The sequence below is a fragment of the Peromyscus eremicus genome, chromosome 9 (genome assembly GCF_949786415.1).
Source record: "Peromyscus eremicus chromosome 9, PerEre_H2_v1, whole genome shotgun sequence".
Classification (NCBI taxonomy): Eukaryota; Metazoa; Chordata; class Mammalia; order Rodentia; family Cricetidae; genus Peromyscus; species Peromyscus eremicus.
In genome coordinates, this window is record NC_081425.1 from 6,240,895 (window position 1) to 6,256,178 (window position 15,284).

Below are 15,284 nucleotides of genomic sequence, written 5' to 3' on the forward strand. Positions count from 1 at the left end.
GTTCCATTTGTCTTAAAGTTGAGCCTGTTCTAAGGTGTAATGCGATGTCGTTGGCAGGGTTAAAACAGAGTTAAGGGGAGAACCCTGGCTGTGACTCTCTCCTGGGTGTGGACTGGAGAACCTCACAGACATCCCTAGTGGCTCTGCTTCTAAAAGTTCCAAAGGTCTATGTGTCTCACGGATGCCTGAAGTCTAGAATTTACCATATGTGCAAATAGCCTATGTACTTCTGTATATTTTAAGCCATCTCTAGATTACTCATAATTCCCAGTACAATATAAATGCTGTATAAACACTTGATATATGGTATTACTAGGGGATAGTGGAGAAAAAAACTGTCCAGACATGTTCAGTACAGATGACGGTTTTCCCCTCTGAATGTTTTCAATTTGCAATTATGGAACTTGAGCATGCCAGGTCTGACTGTAGTCTTTGCTATCCACATCCTCATTCTCCAAATCTAGGAGCCTGGACAATTCTGATATAAATGGATATTCTCTCCTCCCTCTCGTGTGGAGGTATCTACTCAGTTACTGTCTTTGGCTAGCAGCAGTGTGAGCCATCTGGTTATTCTTCTTGGTGTTTTTTGTGCTGCAGTTGACTTCGGAGCCCTGCATGTGCTAAGCATGGCCCCTACACAGACCTGCGTTTCCACCTGTGCTGTGTCCTTTCTCATTGATGAGTGATACTTTAGTTCTCATCATTCTGTGATTGCTTTGCATTTGGGTGTTAGGCATGTGCTGGAAATCATGCCGTTATGTTCCATGCAAAGCCCCACCACAATGAGCAAATACTCCCAGAAGTGAGGGGACTAGATCCAGGGTAGATACTATGATGGACTGGATAGATATTTGCAAGGAAGAATTACCATTTTTGATTCCTACCAGCAACCAATCATTTACCTGTTTTCCTGGAGTTTTGTCAACCATCAGTTTCTGAAGACTTTTTGTGTCACTGTTTTGCTTACCAACACCTTCCCCTCCACAGACAGAAAATGCACAGGCTGCGCAACCAGAGGAGAGCCGTTCGGAAGGGAAGGTGGGCTTCAAGGCCTACAAGAATTACTTCACTGCTGGTGCATCTTGGTTTTTCATCATTTTCCTTATTCTGCTCAACATGGCGGCTCAGGTACATAATGACGTCTGTGCCCTCAATGTGACCTTTACACACATACATTTTTGCATGATTGATGCATTGTGCCATTCACTCAGGATTGGCACTGAGGTATGCCGTCTGGTGGGGAGCAACATAAGTGACGACTGGGGTTGAAAATGTAAAGTGGGGTTACCTTGTAAGATCTTAACCGTGACATCTTGTCTGGGAAGTGGGATTTGGCATGGACTCAAGACTGCCGGGACCACCGTAGTACTCTATACCCCACATCTTAGTAATTTTGAGTTTCAGACTTGGAAGTCACGCCAATGTTGCATTTTACTTCCCTCTGCAGGTTTTCTATGTTCTTCAGGACTGGTGGCTTTCCTACTGGTGAGTTGTTCTGGTCTGAATTAAAGGCTATAAGTTCCATAGGTGGCTTCATTTTCCTATAGGTTTTAGAGAGAGGTGGGATCGTTGGGCCTTCCATTCTAACCTTAGTCTCCTGAAGAGAGAGAGTGCAGTCTTGCTGGTGAAGTGTGACCTGCAGTGGTCCTCAGCTGTATGGTGAGAACTGAATGTCAAGATTCAAACTGGTTTTTTTGTTTGTTTGTTTGTTTTGTTTAGTTTTTTGGGTTTTCAAGACAAGGTTTTTCTGTGTAGTCCTGGCTGTCCTAGAACTCACTCTGTAGATCAGGCTGACCTCAAACTCACAGAGATCTGCCTGCCTCTGCCTCTGCCTCCTGAGTGCTGGGATTAAAGGCATGCACCACCACTGCTTGGCTTTGAATTTTATTTTATGTATATGAGTGTTTTGCTTGCATATATATCCATGTATCATGTGTGAGCCTGGTGGCTACAGAGGCCAGAAGAGGGCATCAGGTCCCTGGAACCAGAATTATAAACAATTGTGATCTGCCATATGGGTGCTGAGAATTGAACCCAGATCCTCTGGAAGAACAGCCAGAGCTATTAACCACTGACCAATCTCTCCAGCCCATTTCAAACTGAATTTTAAAAGACAGATACACAAAGGATTATGTGAGCTGAGAATCATTTTCTAGCACAAGACATTTCTCTCAAACTGAGGTTCCTTTTGTTTTATGTTTACCTAATACTTTTCCCTTCCATAGGGCGAACAAGCAAGGTGCTCTGAACACCACCAAAAATGGGAATGGAAGTGTCACTGAGACCCTAGATCTTAACTGGTACTTAGGAATTTACGCAGGTAAAGTTTACTCATTGGGTCTATTATGTGAGAGCCTGAGGTGCTTACAATGAGCCTGTGTGAGCTACCAGAGCTCCTAGGAGTAATTCAGTAGCGTCTTAACAGATTAGGAGACTGAGTCGCATTTACTCTGTGAATTAATTAGAATAATTATTTTTTTTAAATCTACCAGAAGAAAGAGGTTGAATGAAGACTCTTAATTTGCTCTATACTGGATTTTGAAAGTTAAACTAGGATTGAGCATTCAGAAAACCAGCCACTGGAACTAGGTGGCTATTGTCTCTTCTAATAGGTTGTTTTAGCTAACTCTTATATCATTATATGGATGGGCAGGGGATTAGAAACGGATCCCCACCTTGTGCTTTGAATTGTTCCAATTCTGTATGAATAAGCCCAGGCCTTTATTGAACTTGGATGGAGTTCCCTGGCAGCAAGGTCCCCAAATAGAAGCATTATCCCCTCACAGGTGTGCAGAGTTCTCTTCAGCACACTGCTCATCTCCTGGGCTTCACTGATCACTGAAGAGGGAGGCTAAGCGGGAGAAACCCAGTGTCTAGGAATTAGAACTCCTTCTCTTTACTACCTTGAGATCAACAATGTTATCATGTCTCCAACTGTGTGATTAATTTAACATTCGGTTTGCCAGACTAATAGTAACATCCACTCTGTTTTCACAAGACTGCCTGGAATATGTGTAGAACTACATACTTTAAAAAAGAAAATCCTCATCTAAAATTTCAAGTATTTCCACAGGAAATACTCAAGCTTTTCTTGGATAGAATGCATTATCTGTTAGAACCCACTCACTGAGATTTGGTACTTATTTTGTTGATCTCTTGCTAAGAAACCTTAGTCCATTGACTGGTTACCATCCCAACTGGTGGTCTATGCAAGACCCAGAGGGAAATTGGTCCATTATCTATTCAGGTAGGCTGGGAGGCTAAGGAAAAACACCTGTGTCTAGAGTTTTAGAATTTAAGCCGCTTTCAGAGGTTAGATAATAACACTGTGTTGTTACAAGGCAAAATGTTTACCACATCAGTTCTTCCTGTTCTGGGTAGCAGTGTGAGCTAAAAGCTACTAGATACAAGGGGAACAGAGGTTAGGGATGTAGCTCAGTGGAAGAATGCTTGCCTCATATGTGAAGATGTTCCGTCCCCAGCAACACACAGCACACCCCTCAACACACACATATCTGTGCAGAGTGGTTATCCAAGCATGCCTTAGTCAAACATATAGTTTAAATGGTGCTCATTTAAAATCATTATGTTTGTACAAGACACATAGTGATTAGTTGCTTATTTAACTATCTTATGTTAAAACATGATTTATATTTTCTCACAATTCAACCATTTAAGTTTTTCCATGTGCAACTTAATATGGTATTTTCAAATTCTTTAAAGCTACTTGGGCATTGACTACAAGGAAAAGGTAAATCTCATGTTGTTATGAAAACCCACTACAGTGTCAGGTTATGGGACTTAAAAACAATCGTTGGGATGTGGAGACAGAAAGGACAACTTTGCTGTGATTGTCTTTCTGTGGAGTTTTTACTAGAACATGCAATTTATTTATGAAAGCCCTGCTGTTTATGCTTTATCCACCCTACGCCCACATTATATGTTTTCCATTCAGTGAGAAAAACTTTAATTTTTGCCATTCTATCTTATAAATACATCATGCTTATGTAGGACCTAGATGTTTATGTAATAAAATAATATCTTTATAGACTCTCTAACCTACTGTGGCATTATTGAAGAAAATGTAAAGATCCTGTTTTCTCTGGATGATTTTTCTTTATTTCAGGTTTAACTGCCATTACAGTTCTTTTTGGCATAGCAAGATCCCTATTGGTATTCTACGTTCTTGTGAATGCTTCCCAAACTTTGCACAACAGGATGTTTGAGTCAATCCTGAAAGCTCCAGTATTGTTCTTCGATAGAAATCCAATTGGTAAGTCAGATGCGGAGTTCCCCAGTCCGTGTGTCCTGTTAATGCATTGAAGAGCTGATGACATCTCTTTCTTTGAAAGGGGAGGTGATACTGAGAGAAAATCACTCTGCAAATGTTTGTTTTCTACAGTAAGCTTCCCCGACATTTCCCTCCCACAGTAGGAAGTCTAAATTATCAGTTACATAGAGTTATCTCAGTGTGTATAGGTGTGTAATGACACATCTACATTTGTTACATAGTTATCTCAGTGTGTATAGGTGTGTAACAACACATCTACATTTGTGACATAGAGTTATCTCAGTGAATATAGGTGTGTAACGACACATCTACATTTGTTACATAGTTATATCAGTGTGTATAGGTGTGTAACGACACATCTACACTCAGTTACGTAGAGTTATCTCAGTGTGTATAAGTGTGTAACAACATATCGATACTCAGTTGCATAGAGGTATCTCATTGTGTATAGGATAGGTGTGTAACAACACATCTACACTCAGATGGCAGAAATTGTTGGGAATCCCGTTGTCATGTGGCTCACAGAGCTCCCTGCACACCTTGCGGCAGGTAGAATGTAGTTGTGCAGTTGGTAAGATACCTCCTGTGTTCACACAGTGTTGGCCCGTACCACCTTTGGAAGGGTCTCGTTCGGAGGAACCCTCTCTGAGCAGGAGGTGAGGGGCTGTGCAATTGCTTCTTTTCTTGGGAGGATCATTCATTTCTTGAAGTCTGAGGACTTGACCATGAGGTTGACCTGACTGGTATTAAAGATGTATCTGAAGCCCCCAGAATGTGATCACCCCCAGTATTTTATCTCACTTATTATAATATAATATAAATATATTATTTATTTAGTATTTTGAGATAGTATCTTGCTACCGTAACCCTGGCTGGACTGGAAGTCACTGTGTAGACTAGGCTAACCCTGAACTGGTGATGTTAGCTCTCTTGCCTCTTCTCACAAGTGCTGAGATTCTGCACCATTACATCCCATTTAACTCTGTTTTTAAAACAACCACAAAAACCCCAGTTTCCTTCTTTGCCATTTGTTGTGACCCTCTTAACTCTGTGGACTTTGGTTGTATGACAGTCTTGGTGCTGAAGAGATAGATCCCTGTACTCAGTGCCTTTGCGTGGATGGATGGAGGCCCCCACACAATGGTCCTCTGACCCACTTTGCCTCTGCAGGTACCTCCTTGGGCTGAATTCCTAGGAAGTGTTAGTCATCACCACAGACTGGTCATCTGGGGGTCAGTGGCGAGGCCTGGGGCACCTTTGTTTATGCAGGTGATAATTAATGGGACCTATTGTGGAGGAATGTGACCTGGAGGGAGCACAGAGGACCGGCTGGCCATTAAATACCTGCTGGACCTAGAGCAAAGCATTTAGATAGTATCAGATGAACATTTTTAAAGTAGGATGTGTTGGTTAAAAGTGTGGACCCTGGTGCCAGTGGCCATCTCGACACTAGCTCCTTGTGAGAATCCTGGTTATAGCTGTGACGATGTTCGTGGGCCAGTTACTTAGTCTCTCTGTGCCTTGAGATTCGTATATGTGAAATCGGGATAGTATTCATAATCATCTTATTAGAAACTGAGATTTAAGCAGGTGAATGATTTTCAGTGCTGGGAGTGGTACCTTAGCCTCCCATCAGTTCCCAAAAAGAAGATGAGTGACAGGGACAGGAGCCCTGGAGTTCAGTTTTCTTGCCTGTAGGATGGAAATACCAATTCTGAACTTTTCTGTTTCACGTGATTGGCGTGAGGGTTAAACAGTATCATTCTGGAAGGTGTCACATTTGTGTTAACCCTGCAGATGCTATCTAGTCTGGGCACGAGGTGGAGCCCAAAGACTAATGAGCCACACATGCCCATGCAGTCTGGCTGGAGCTGCGCTCAGAAGGGAGCTGGCGGGTTTGGCGCCTTGAGCATTGTACCTGCTCAGCTGGTTAACTGCATGGACACCTGGAATGTTTGCAGGTGTGTTCTGCCCCCCGTCTCTGCTCCCTGCCCTACTCACCAGGCTCTTCAGGTTCCAGACCGTAAGCTGTTCCTGGTACTGTTATTTATTGAGGGATTTAGGGCCCAGTCTAAATCCTGGGTAACTACTTCCATCAAGCCAGAGACATACCTTTCTTCTCCCTGCTGTATCTATTAGCAGGACTTTCTCCTTTCAGGGAAAACAGAGCCCAAACAAACCCCCAAAGATAGACCTCACTGCCATAAATGTAAACACGAGTTATTTACCTTTTTAGTGGAGTAAAATTCAAAAACTTTTTAAGATTTCAGTTCTCATTTGAACAATATTTTGCACATTTTTCAATGGTGAAGCAATACATCCAAGTTATGAATTATGCTGTATATAGCCTATAACCTTAATTATTTATGTACTGGAGCGGTTATTAAGCACATAATGTGCACAGAAGCACTCCTGTTATGCCATGCCTCCTCAGTTACACAGCATGTTTGCTGAGCAATGTAAAGACACAAGAAAAATCTCTTTAAATATTGTTTCCTCAGAGAGCCTTCAGGAGCCCCTGAGGTCAGCAGGAGTTTCCTGCCGTCTCTGCATCCCGGTACCCTCCCTGATTTTAGAAACCTTCAGGGACTGGAAGGATTTTTGCCAGGGTATAGTGGTATCCAGTAAGCTGGACACAGGAGTAGACTGGTACAGAAACTTCAGCCGGAGCCCCGTAGCTCTGCCTCCTGCGGAGTCCCCTCACCACCATCTGATGTGTCTCGAGCCCAGCTTGGACCTGAGATCTGACCCCTCCATCCCTTCTCTGGTCACCGCTTGTGTCAGAATCCCAGAGAACACATCCTGGAAGTTCAAAGTGTCTTGTTCCTTCTGCATGGGTTTGCCTTGCTCTCCACCCAGGAGTGGTACTTCCTGGCCTCTCCCTTGGCACTTGTCCAGAAACCCAGGCCTTCCACGGCAGCTGCAGCACTGGCCACAGAGCCTTCATCCCAAGTCTCTGACTGGCATCTGAAGGAGAGAGTGGGACAAACTTCCACAATGATATCGTCTCATATGGCCGGTGACCAAAGTCACACCCAAGTCATAAGATGTGAAGTTACTCTCTTTGTAGAACCCGTGCGTGAGGATGCAGAGTTAGTCACAGCGTGTTTATATAATATGGCCCCTGACTGTTTCCTCATGTTTCATAACCTGATAAGTCTTAAGCTCATAATTAGGATCAATTTCAAACCAAAACAGTCTATGACCTTAGATTGCCAGAACCAGCTTTCCTTCTTCCTCTTCATATCTGCCCCCGCTTCCTTCTTTGTTTTCTGTCCCCGTCTCCCCTGAGGTGGCCTGGTGATGGCAAGTCCATCTGTCACAGGGCCTCACATCTCAGCTGTGTTCTTCTGCTTTCCGACATTTGAGTTGGCACTCCAGGTGAACGGTGTTTGTAGTCATCGTCTGGTTGGCACTCCAGGTGAACGGTGTTTCTAGTCATCTTCTGGTTGGCACTCCAGGTGAACAGTGTTTGTAGTCATCTTCTGGTTGGCACTCCAGGTGAACGGTGTTTCTAGTCATCTTCTGGTTGGCACTCCAGGTGAACAGTGTTTGTAGTCATCTTCTGGTTGGCACTCCAGGTGAACAGTGTTTGTAGTCATCTTCTGGTTGGCACTCCAGGTGAACAGTGTTTGTAGTCATCTTCTGGTTGGCACTCCAGGTGAACAGTGTTTGTAGTCATCTTCTGGTTGGCACTCCAGGTGAACGGTGTTTCTAGTCGTCTTCTGGTTGGCACTCCAGGTGAACGGTGTTTCTAGTCATCGTCTGGTTCCCTTTTCATCTCCCTCTTCCTCATCAGTTTATCTCCCATCTTAGCACTTCAGTTCAAGAAGATCTTAATACACAGGGCCACATAAATTCTGGGTTGAGCATTTTAACAGACGTAAACATCGGATTTGTCCTGTGATCACAAGCAGGTTCTCCTTGCAGGGAGCTAGGCTACTCTGGACATTGGTCACAAGAGGGCAGCATGAGCTGCAGAATTGCAGGGACAGAGCCCCAGAGCGCTTGCATGGCAAAACCTGTTTCTGCTTTTAAAGCTTTCTTGGAAAAATTCACCTTTTCTAGTTTATGTCTGTGTACCTCATGAGACTCAACAAAAAAACGTTTAGAGGCATTCCCCCCCCCCCATTTATATGACCGAAACATCAAGCTGCATTATAGAAATCTTTACGTGTTACTGGAGAACACCTAGCATTTCAAAGAGGATATTTTGATCCCCACTCAAGACTCTCTGAACTAGACTCTGGAATAGGCAAGGACTGTCCCCCTGGCTAGATGGATATTATTTCCTAAAGGGTTAGTTCTGAGTGACTGCTGTTTTCCTTCAGGGGGAAGGATGATCACTGTTTACTTCCATATCATGAGTCCACAAAGTTTATCCCATCCAGTCACCCAGCTTTTCCTTTCTCTCTTGGAGACTAGAAGAGTGGCTAGCTAGTGGCCCTGTCTTCTCGTGTCCAGTTTCGGTCACATTGCGAGTGGCCGACTGCATTAACTTCAGATTCCATAGAAATATTTATTTAGCTTTAATTTGACTATTTGCCTGGAAGAAATGGAGCCGCTGGTACAGGTAGACACGTTTCTTTCTTTTCTGTAGGAGGTACAGAGTTAGTCTTGGGTGATGGCCAGTGTGTTCATTCACATGACAGATTTTTCCCTGCTATGTTCTGTGTGTGCTGGTGTGTGCATTCCACAGTGTAAAAAGGAGTATCAGTTTATGTCACCATTTTAGAATTAAGTGTGTGAGAAATAAAATACTGAGAAAGAAGGAAAAGAAGCACACTGACTTCTATTGATTTAAAATATATATTAAATAATACACACCACACACACACACACACACACACACACACACACACACACACACACACACACAGGTTCTTTTGATGGAAGTGACCATTATCACTAATAGCCTTAGACTTTAAGATAGGCACTCTCGTATCCATCCTAATAAAAAATCTAGAGATTGCATAATGATTAGGACTCACAGCTCAATTGAGTGGGAAATTGGGCTCGTCCATGACTTCACAAATATAAACTATTCTAGACCAGGCTGTGGGAGGAGGGCCATCAGTGGTTTACAGTATTGTTCTTTCTCTCCAGTCCGGAGAGGGAGGTCCGGAATCGAGGGTAAGTTGCTAAAGAACTCAAGCAGACGTGGAAAGAGAGTTGAAAGCTGCACAGTGAGCGTTTCGTACCATCAGAAAGGCTGTCTTGCTGGAGCATTCGTAACATCAATTGTCAACATACCTTGCTTTGCCAGAAGAGCAAAAGAAGAAAGTCCTCAATAGAGAAGAAATCTAATTGCAGGATACCTGTCTGTTTATTCAGCTCCAGTGACCACTGGAGTTAGTGCTAAATGCGTATTTTAGCAAGTATAATACGGCACTGTCAAAATTACCCTGACAATAATAGACCTGTTAAATTATAGCTCCATAAGTTCGGAGGTAAAATGGCTCTGCCTAGCAGCACACGTTAATCTGTGCCTGTTCACACAAGTGCTTCTGCTGAGCAGGTAGCATGTTTAAACAAGAAATACTGGTCTTAAAAACCTCTGATTTATGGTAGGTGTTGTTTTGACACAGCATCATTCAGACGATTTACAAGGCAAGGCTTGGTGTTAAAATATCTCACCAATGTTATCCTTCGTCACCAACATAAATATTCAGCAATGGCGCTGGAAATTGGTGAGGTGCCCATTCCTGCCAGATCTCTCGCTCAGTGTCCTTTCAACTGAGATCTGTTGTGGATATGGCTAAAAGAAACAAGGCTTTCTCTTCCTTGAGTGCAGACGAGCTGTAAGGAATGGAGAATAAGAATAGCTGCCGCCTGGCAGCTTCCATGGCCTCATCCTCCTAGATTGGTTTTCATTCTGGCATAAGGCCTACGGGCTTCTCTTTCCTTTTTTTAAAAAACCTTTTCCTTGCTTTGTGCATGTTGTAAAGAATATATTTATATGTACATTAGTTAGTTCAAGAGGCTTTTTCTGTTCAAAGGAAGAAGTTAGTCATCCTCAGAAAAGCTTTGTTGCAAAACAAAAACACACATTACCCCTTTCATTTTTTCCTTGTTAATCATAACAAACGTGAGTGAGTACAAAAGGAATTACACAAAAGATTGCATTAATCATAGTGATCCTCAATAGCCACATAAATATTATTTTTTTCTGGTTTGAATGAAATAGCTAATGGTTTGAAGTAGGTGTGGCAATTAAATCCTGTCAAGTTGTCACATATTAAAAATAATGTTTTTTCACATAACAATGGGCATATGTACTTAAACTCTTATCGGGGTGATATTAAGTGATATTTTATGGGAGTTGCCCATTTACTGCTAATAGCATAATAAAAGCCTTTGTTATGAGTTTAAATAGTTACATAGTTACATATATTTGATTGCTGTTGTTATTTCATCCGTAATCTCTCTAAATGAGATTATTATGGTGCTTTTCTAGCAGCTGGCAAATATTACACTGTTTTAATGCACACTTTAAATCTGTTAGAATGTTCCAAATGCTCTTTAGTCATTTTTCTCCATAATAAATTGTACATGGAAATACTGGCAGCTTAGTAACATGCATGTGCACGTACACACACACACACACACACACACACACACACACACACACAGAGAGAGAGAGAGAGAGAGAGAGAGAGAGAGAGAGAGAGAGAGAGAGAGAGTTAGTTGTTCAATAGAATGTTTAAAAGATAAAATTGTTAACTTTTTCAAAATGATGATCATGTTGTATTTCAGAAGATTTAAAAGGATGACATTTCTCTTAATTGTTTCAAATTATTTTCCACTAAGGCTTATATTAAGTGTTACATGCATATTTTTATTTCATCCTTTTCCCCTCTATTATAAATGTTATTCTTCATTTTGAAATGAACAGACTGTGAAAAAAATCTAAATATTTGCATCACTGAGTCACATTTTGTCTCACATAAAGTATAATTTTTTTTTTGTCTGCTTCTATCCGGTTTACCATGGTGCTTGTCAAGATGATAGTTACCCTTTATGGCAAATTTGTATTTAGTATCTTGAGTATCATGCTAGGCTTGCGAGTCTGTCTTCTCTGAAGGTAGAGCAGTTCTATGACTATAATGTTAATGCCCTCCACTGCGAGGCATCCAGTGGTTCAGGATCCATGCTGTTTAAATCCAGCTAACTCAGAGCTAGATGACATCCGGGATGCGTAGATGGGTTCCTGATCCAAGGTCATTCAATGCTGTCACTTGAAAGGTTTCTCCCCAGTGTTAGTTCCACAGTCAGAAATGCCTCAGGCAACAAGTGCATCACAGAACTTCCCAAGCCTCTTCCTTTGTGCAACATTTCAAGAGAAAATGGAATGAGTTCTGTACCAACTCCATCATGAATAAATATGGGTGTTACGGAGAGTCTAGCTGGGATAAAGCATAATTTGGGGGTATTAGGTGGAAATCAGCAGGGACTTATTAGGTTAGAGTTCTGTTTGTCTGTTGTTGTTTTGTTTTGCGGTTAATTATGTATGCACTACCTGTGTCTTGTGTTGGCTTTGTGCTCCTGCCATCTTCAAACTTATCTGTTATTTTATTACCACATGTCCCAGACTCAAGATCGAGGACTTTGTAGTTGATGAGTAAATACATGTTGGTTTCTTAGAACAAGGGAAAGCTTCGTAGGGGCATTTACATCTCCCCAAGCTACGCCCAGCAAGAACAATGGAGTGCAGGGATAATTAGAATAAAATTGCACCCTTTTGTTTTATAGTTGGCAGGTGTATGGAAGTGAGTTCTGCTTTCAAAAGAGCAGCTGCCAATAGGCCATAGTGGGCCTAGTCTATAGAGTGGGAGGGCCTAGACAGAAAGGCCAGAATTGATTCTCCGCGATTCGTGAACCTGGCCTGTGGTTCTAGGTTCTCTAGTTGTATACCAGCTGAGGAAATAAAAACCGTCAAACACCTAATACATTTCTTTGAGGCTTCAGTGTACCTTGAGGAGGACTCCGGCCTTTCCATAGCTTGGGCTTTTTCTACTTTCATAGTTGTGTTTTATAAACTGGTGGCCCCAAGAAACAGGAGAAAATGCATGTGTTTTAAGACACGTTAATGACAGACATGTTACAGCTGTGGTGACGGGGAGGCTGAGAAGGCTTGAGGAGTTGACCTGTCCCCGTATGGTGGTAACATGGCCTTGTCATTGCTAAACCATTCGCTTCAGGTCCCCCGCCCTTGGCCTCCCACAAGTAAAAAAAGGAGTTCCTTTTCTCCTAAGGTATTTATTGGTCAGCTTCTAGGTGTCTGTCCATCTTCACAGGACTTTGCATGCTTAAATAGCCACAGACAATAGATTGTTTTAAGAAAACATAAAAATAAACAACAACAAAAAAACCATTGCATTCTCTGATTCTGTGTAGGAGTGTTACAGATTGTAAGTTTAGGAGTTCTGGGTGGACACACAGACACCCAACTTACTCCCAAAATGGCCTGATAGTGTATGTCTTCACATCAGTGACTGGCTTTGATTTCTTTAAGTCTGCTCTTCTCCTGATACTTCAGGGTAAATTGTTTTATACTGAAACCACACTAGTGGGAGGATGAAGGAGTCTGGGAAACTGAAGTCCACGATTCTGTATTTAAGATCACAGTTGCTGAGTTACAGCAGACTCCAAGTCTCCACTACCATCCAAACACATTCCTGACCCATCAGGGAAGTCACCATGCTATGGCCTAACCTAGGAAATGGGCAGGGACCTTCAGAGTTACAAAGACCTACATACACTCTGGGCTTTCTAGACATCTCAGTAGAATATAAGCAATGATATTTTCTCTGTTAGTAATGTTATCTTGCAATCAGCCATAATCCATTGAGTATCCTCATTCTTGGAAACCAGGATTAGTCTTTGAGGGGAAAAAATCCCCCTCTTTAAGTAGAAGGTGTATTAATAGCCAGAAGAAAGACTTGACAAGCTTTCAAGTGCGTTGTGAGTGGAAGTTTATTAAAACGTGGGCTTGTGCAGAAAGCTGTCGCACAGTCTGGTTCTCCGTTCTGGGAAGTATCTGCTTTCACGTCTTTCTTTTTACATTTGCACTTTAATAGATTGTATCACATGGGCAAATGTTTCAACCTCCTGAACACCTGGAAAGTCTATTTTAGACTTGTTCTGGGTACTTGGAAACCTTTAGCCAGACGTTATTTCACATGTAATCACTCTCATCGTTTTGGGAAAGTCCTGCCTGCAGGTCTGCCTTACTGGAAGGCGGTACACGGGGCAGCTTGCTGTCAGACCTTAGAGGCCAGCGGCCCCATCCCTGACTGTGGGGGTTAGTTCAGGATTTCCCTCTGAACTTGAAGTGGAAGTTTGAAGGTTTTGGATTCCACGGCTGGGCTTTTTTTGCACTCGGTGAAGCCTGTAATCTGATCTAGAGATTTGAGAGCTGGTGAAGAACGTTAGCAGACCAGTGCTTCTTGTTAGGCACCTCAGTGTCAGGTGACTCACAAGTCTAGTTCCACACACCTGGATCATCTGTGCTTTGCGGCATAGACAGAAGCACAGTTTAATTTTTTTCATTACTTTGAAGTGCGTGGGTATAAAACAACAAGGAAGCATCACTTTCTTGTGTGTCACCATTAAAACTAAAAAGAAGGGGCTAGAGCAGAGGCCTGCAGGGGGAGCACCTGCCTGCAGGGGGAGCACCGGCCTGCAGGGGGAGCACCGGCCTGCAGAGGGAGCACCGGTGGCTGCGGCAGAGGACCTGGGCTCGGTTCCCAGCACCCACATGGTGACTCACAACCATCTGTAACTCCAGTTCTGCGGTATTCAGTGCTCACTTCTGACCTCTGCAGGTACCACACTCATGTGGTACACTTACATGCATGCTGACAAAACACTCATACATTTTTAAATAAAAGAAAAAGTCTTCTGTTACAGTCAGAATGGCCTAGAATCATGAAATTAATTTTTTGGGGGGTGGTGGTGTATGGACTGTAAATTTATTCTTTCCTTTTTGGAGAACAAGATCATACTGACATCTGAAAAACTGTCTCATGCTGATATACATCTTCTCTCTAATCTCCTTTTCGCTTATCATAAAAATGAAAGTCAAAAATGGATTTAGTGTGACCCACCCTACTGTAGACAGAAGTTCTCATTGGTACCAACTTTTCACAGCTGGTCTTGATGTGGCCATGTTGGTGGGAAGAAAAGTAATACCTTCCTTGTGGTGCATGTTGGGGTACTGGAAAGTCATTCTCCCTTGATGTTAGGAATAGGTAAGTGAGTGTTGGCAAGCTAGCCTGAGCTGATCAGAGGGACACCTGTGTAATCCAGACATCAGCTGGTTGTCACAGTCAGACAAACTCCAGTTTCTTCAGGACTCATCCCGTCTGTAGTCCAGGCAAGTACACTCAGTGCCCCTCCTACATTGGAGAGTTCAAAAACCCGAGTGAAAAGTTTCAGTTCCCCTCCCATGCTACACTTTCTATCCACTCTTCTTCTATATTCCAGAAGCTGTGGGAGTTTAAAGCTCCTTAATCGACTTAACTTTCAGGGATGTCTCATTCTAGGGTTTTCTTTATTAAAATTACTAAATGTTGAGATTAGGTCAGAGTGTGAGCTTTTGTGTGGCGAAATGGGAGTACCTCATAGATAGAATCATCTTTTCTCCCCTTAATTCTCATGGTGGCTTTTGATTTGGCATCAGATTTGAGAGCGCCCTGGCTGCCGATTAGGGTCCTCTGGATTGAAGCAGCTGTCTTCAGCAGATTCATGTTTCTGTGTGTGTGTGAGGTTTAGTTTTTCATGATGCAGTATGCTTTATGTCATCATCTTCAGTTAAAGGGGTATAAGACAGAACGTTTGGAAATAGCCAGACAAGTAGAAATAACCCAGCAAGAACTGCTCTGTGGTGGTTTTGAACCATGGGAGACTGTGGTAGAGAACCTGGCTTTAGAGCCTGCCTACCTGTCTACCAATGGCTGCCCTCAGCCATGCTAGGCTGTATGGCCTTGCC

At 42.7% G+C, this 15,284-nt stretch overlaps 1 protein-coding gene across 1 annotated transcript in view; it reads left to right on the top strand.

Moving 5' to 3' along the window:
- The window catches only part of Abcc4 (ATP binding cassette subfamily C member 4), a 224,754-nt gene that overhangs the window by 103,987 nt on the left and 105,483 nt on the right, over nucleotides 1-15,284 (top strand). The window contains exons 16-19 of the mRNA XM_059273212.1: nucleotides 988-1,128; nucleotides 1,448-1,485; nucleotides 2,226-2,320; nucleotides 4,127-4,273. Of these exons, the coding sequence (XP_059129195.1) occupies nucleotides 988-1,128; nucleotides 1,448-1,485; nucleotides 2,226-2,320; nucleotides 4,127-4,273 (421 nt within the window). The remainder of the gene's footprint in view (nucleotides 1-987; nucleotides 1,129-1,447; nucleotides 1,486-2,225; nucleotides 2,321-4,126; nucleotides 4,274-15,284) is intronic.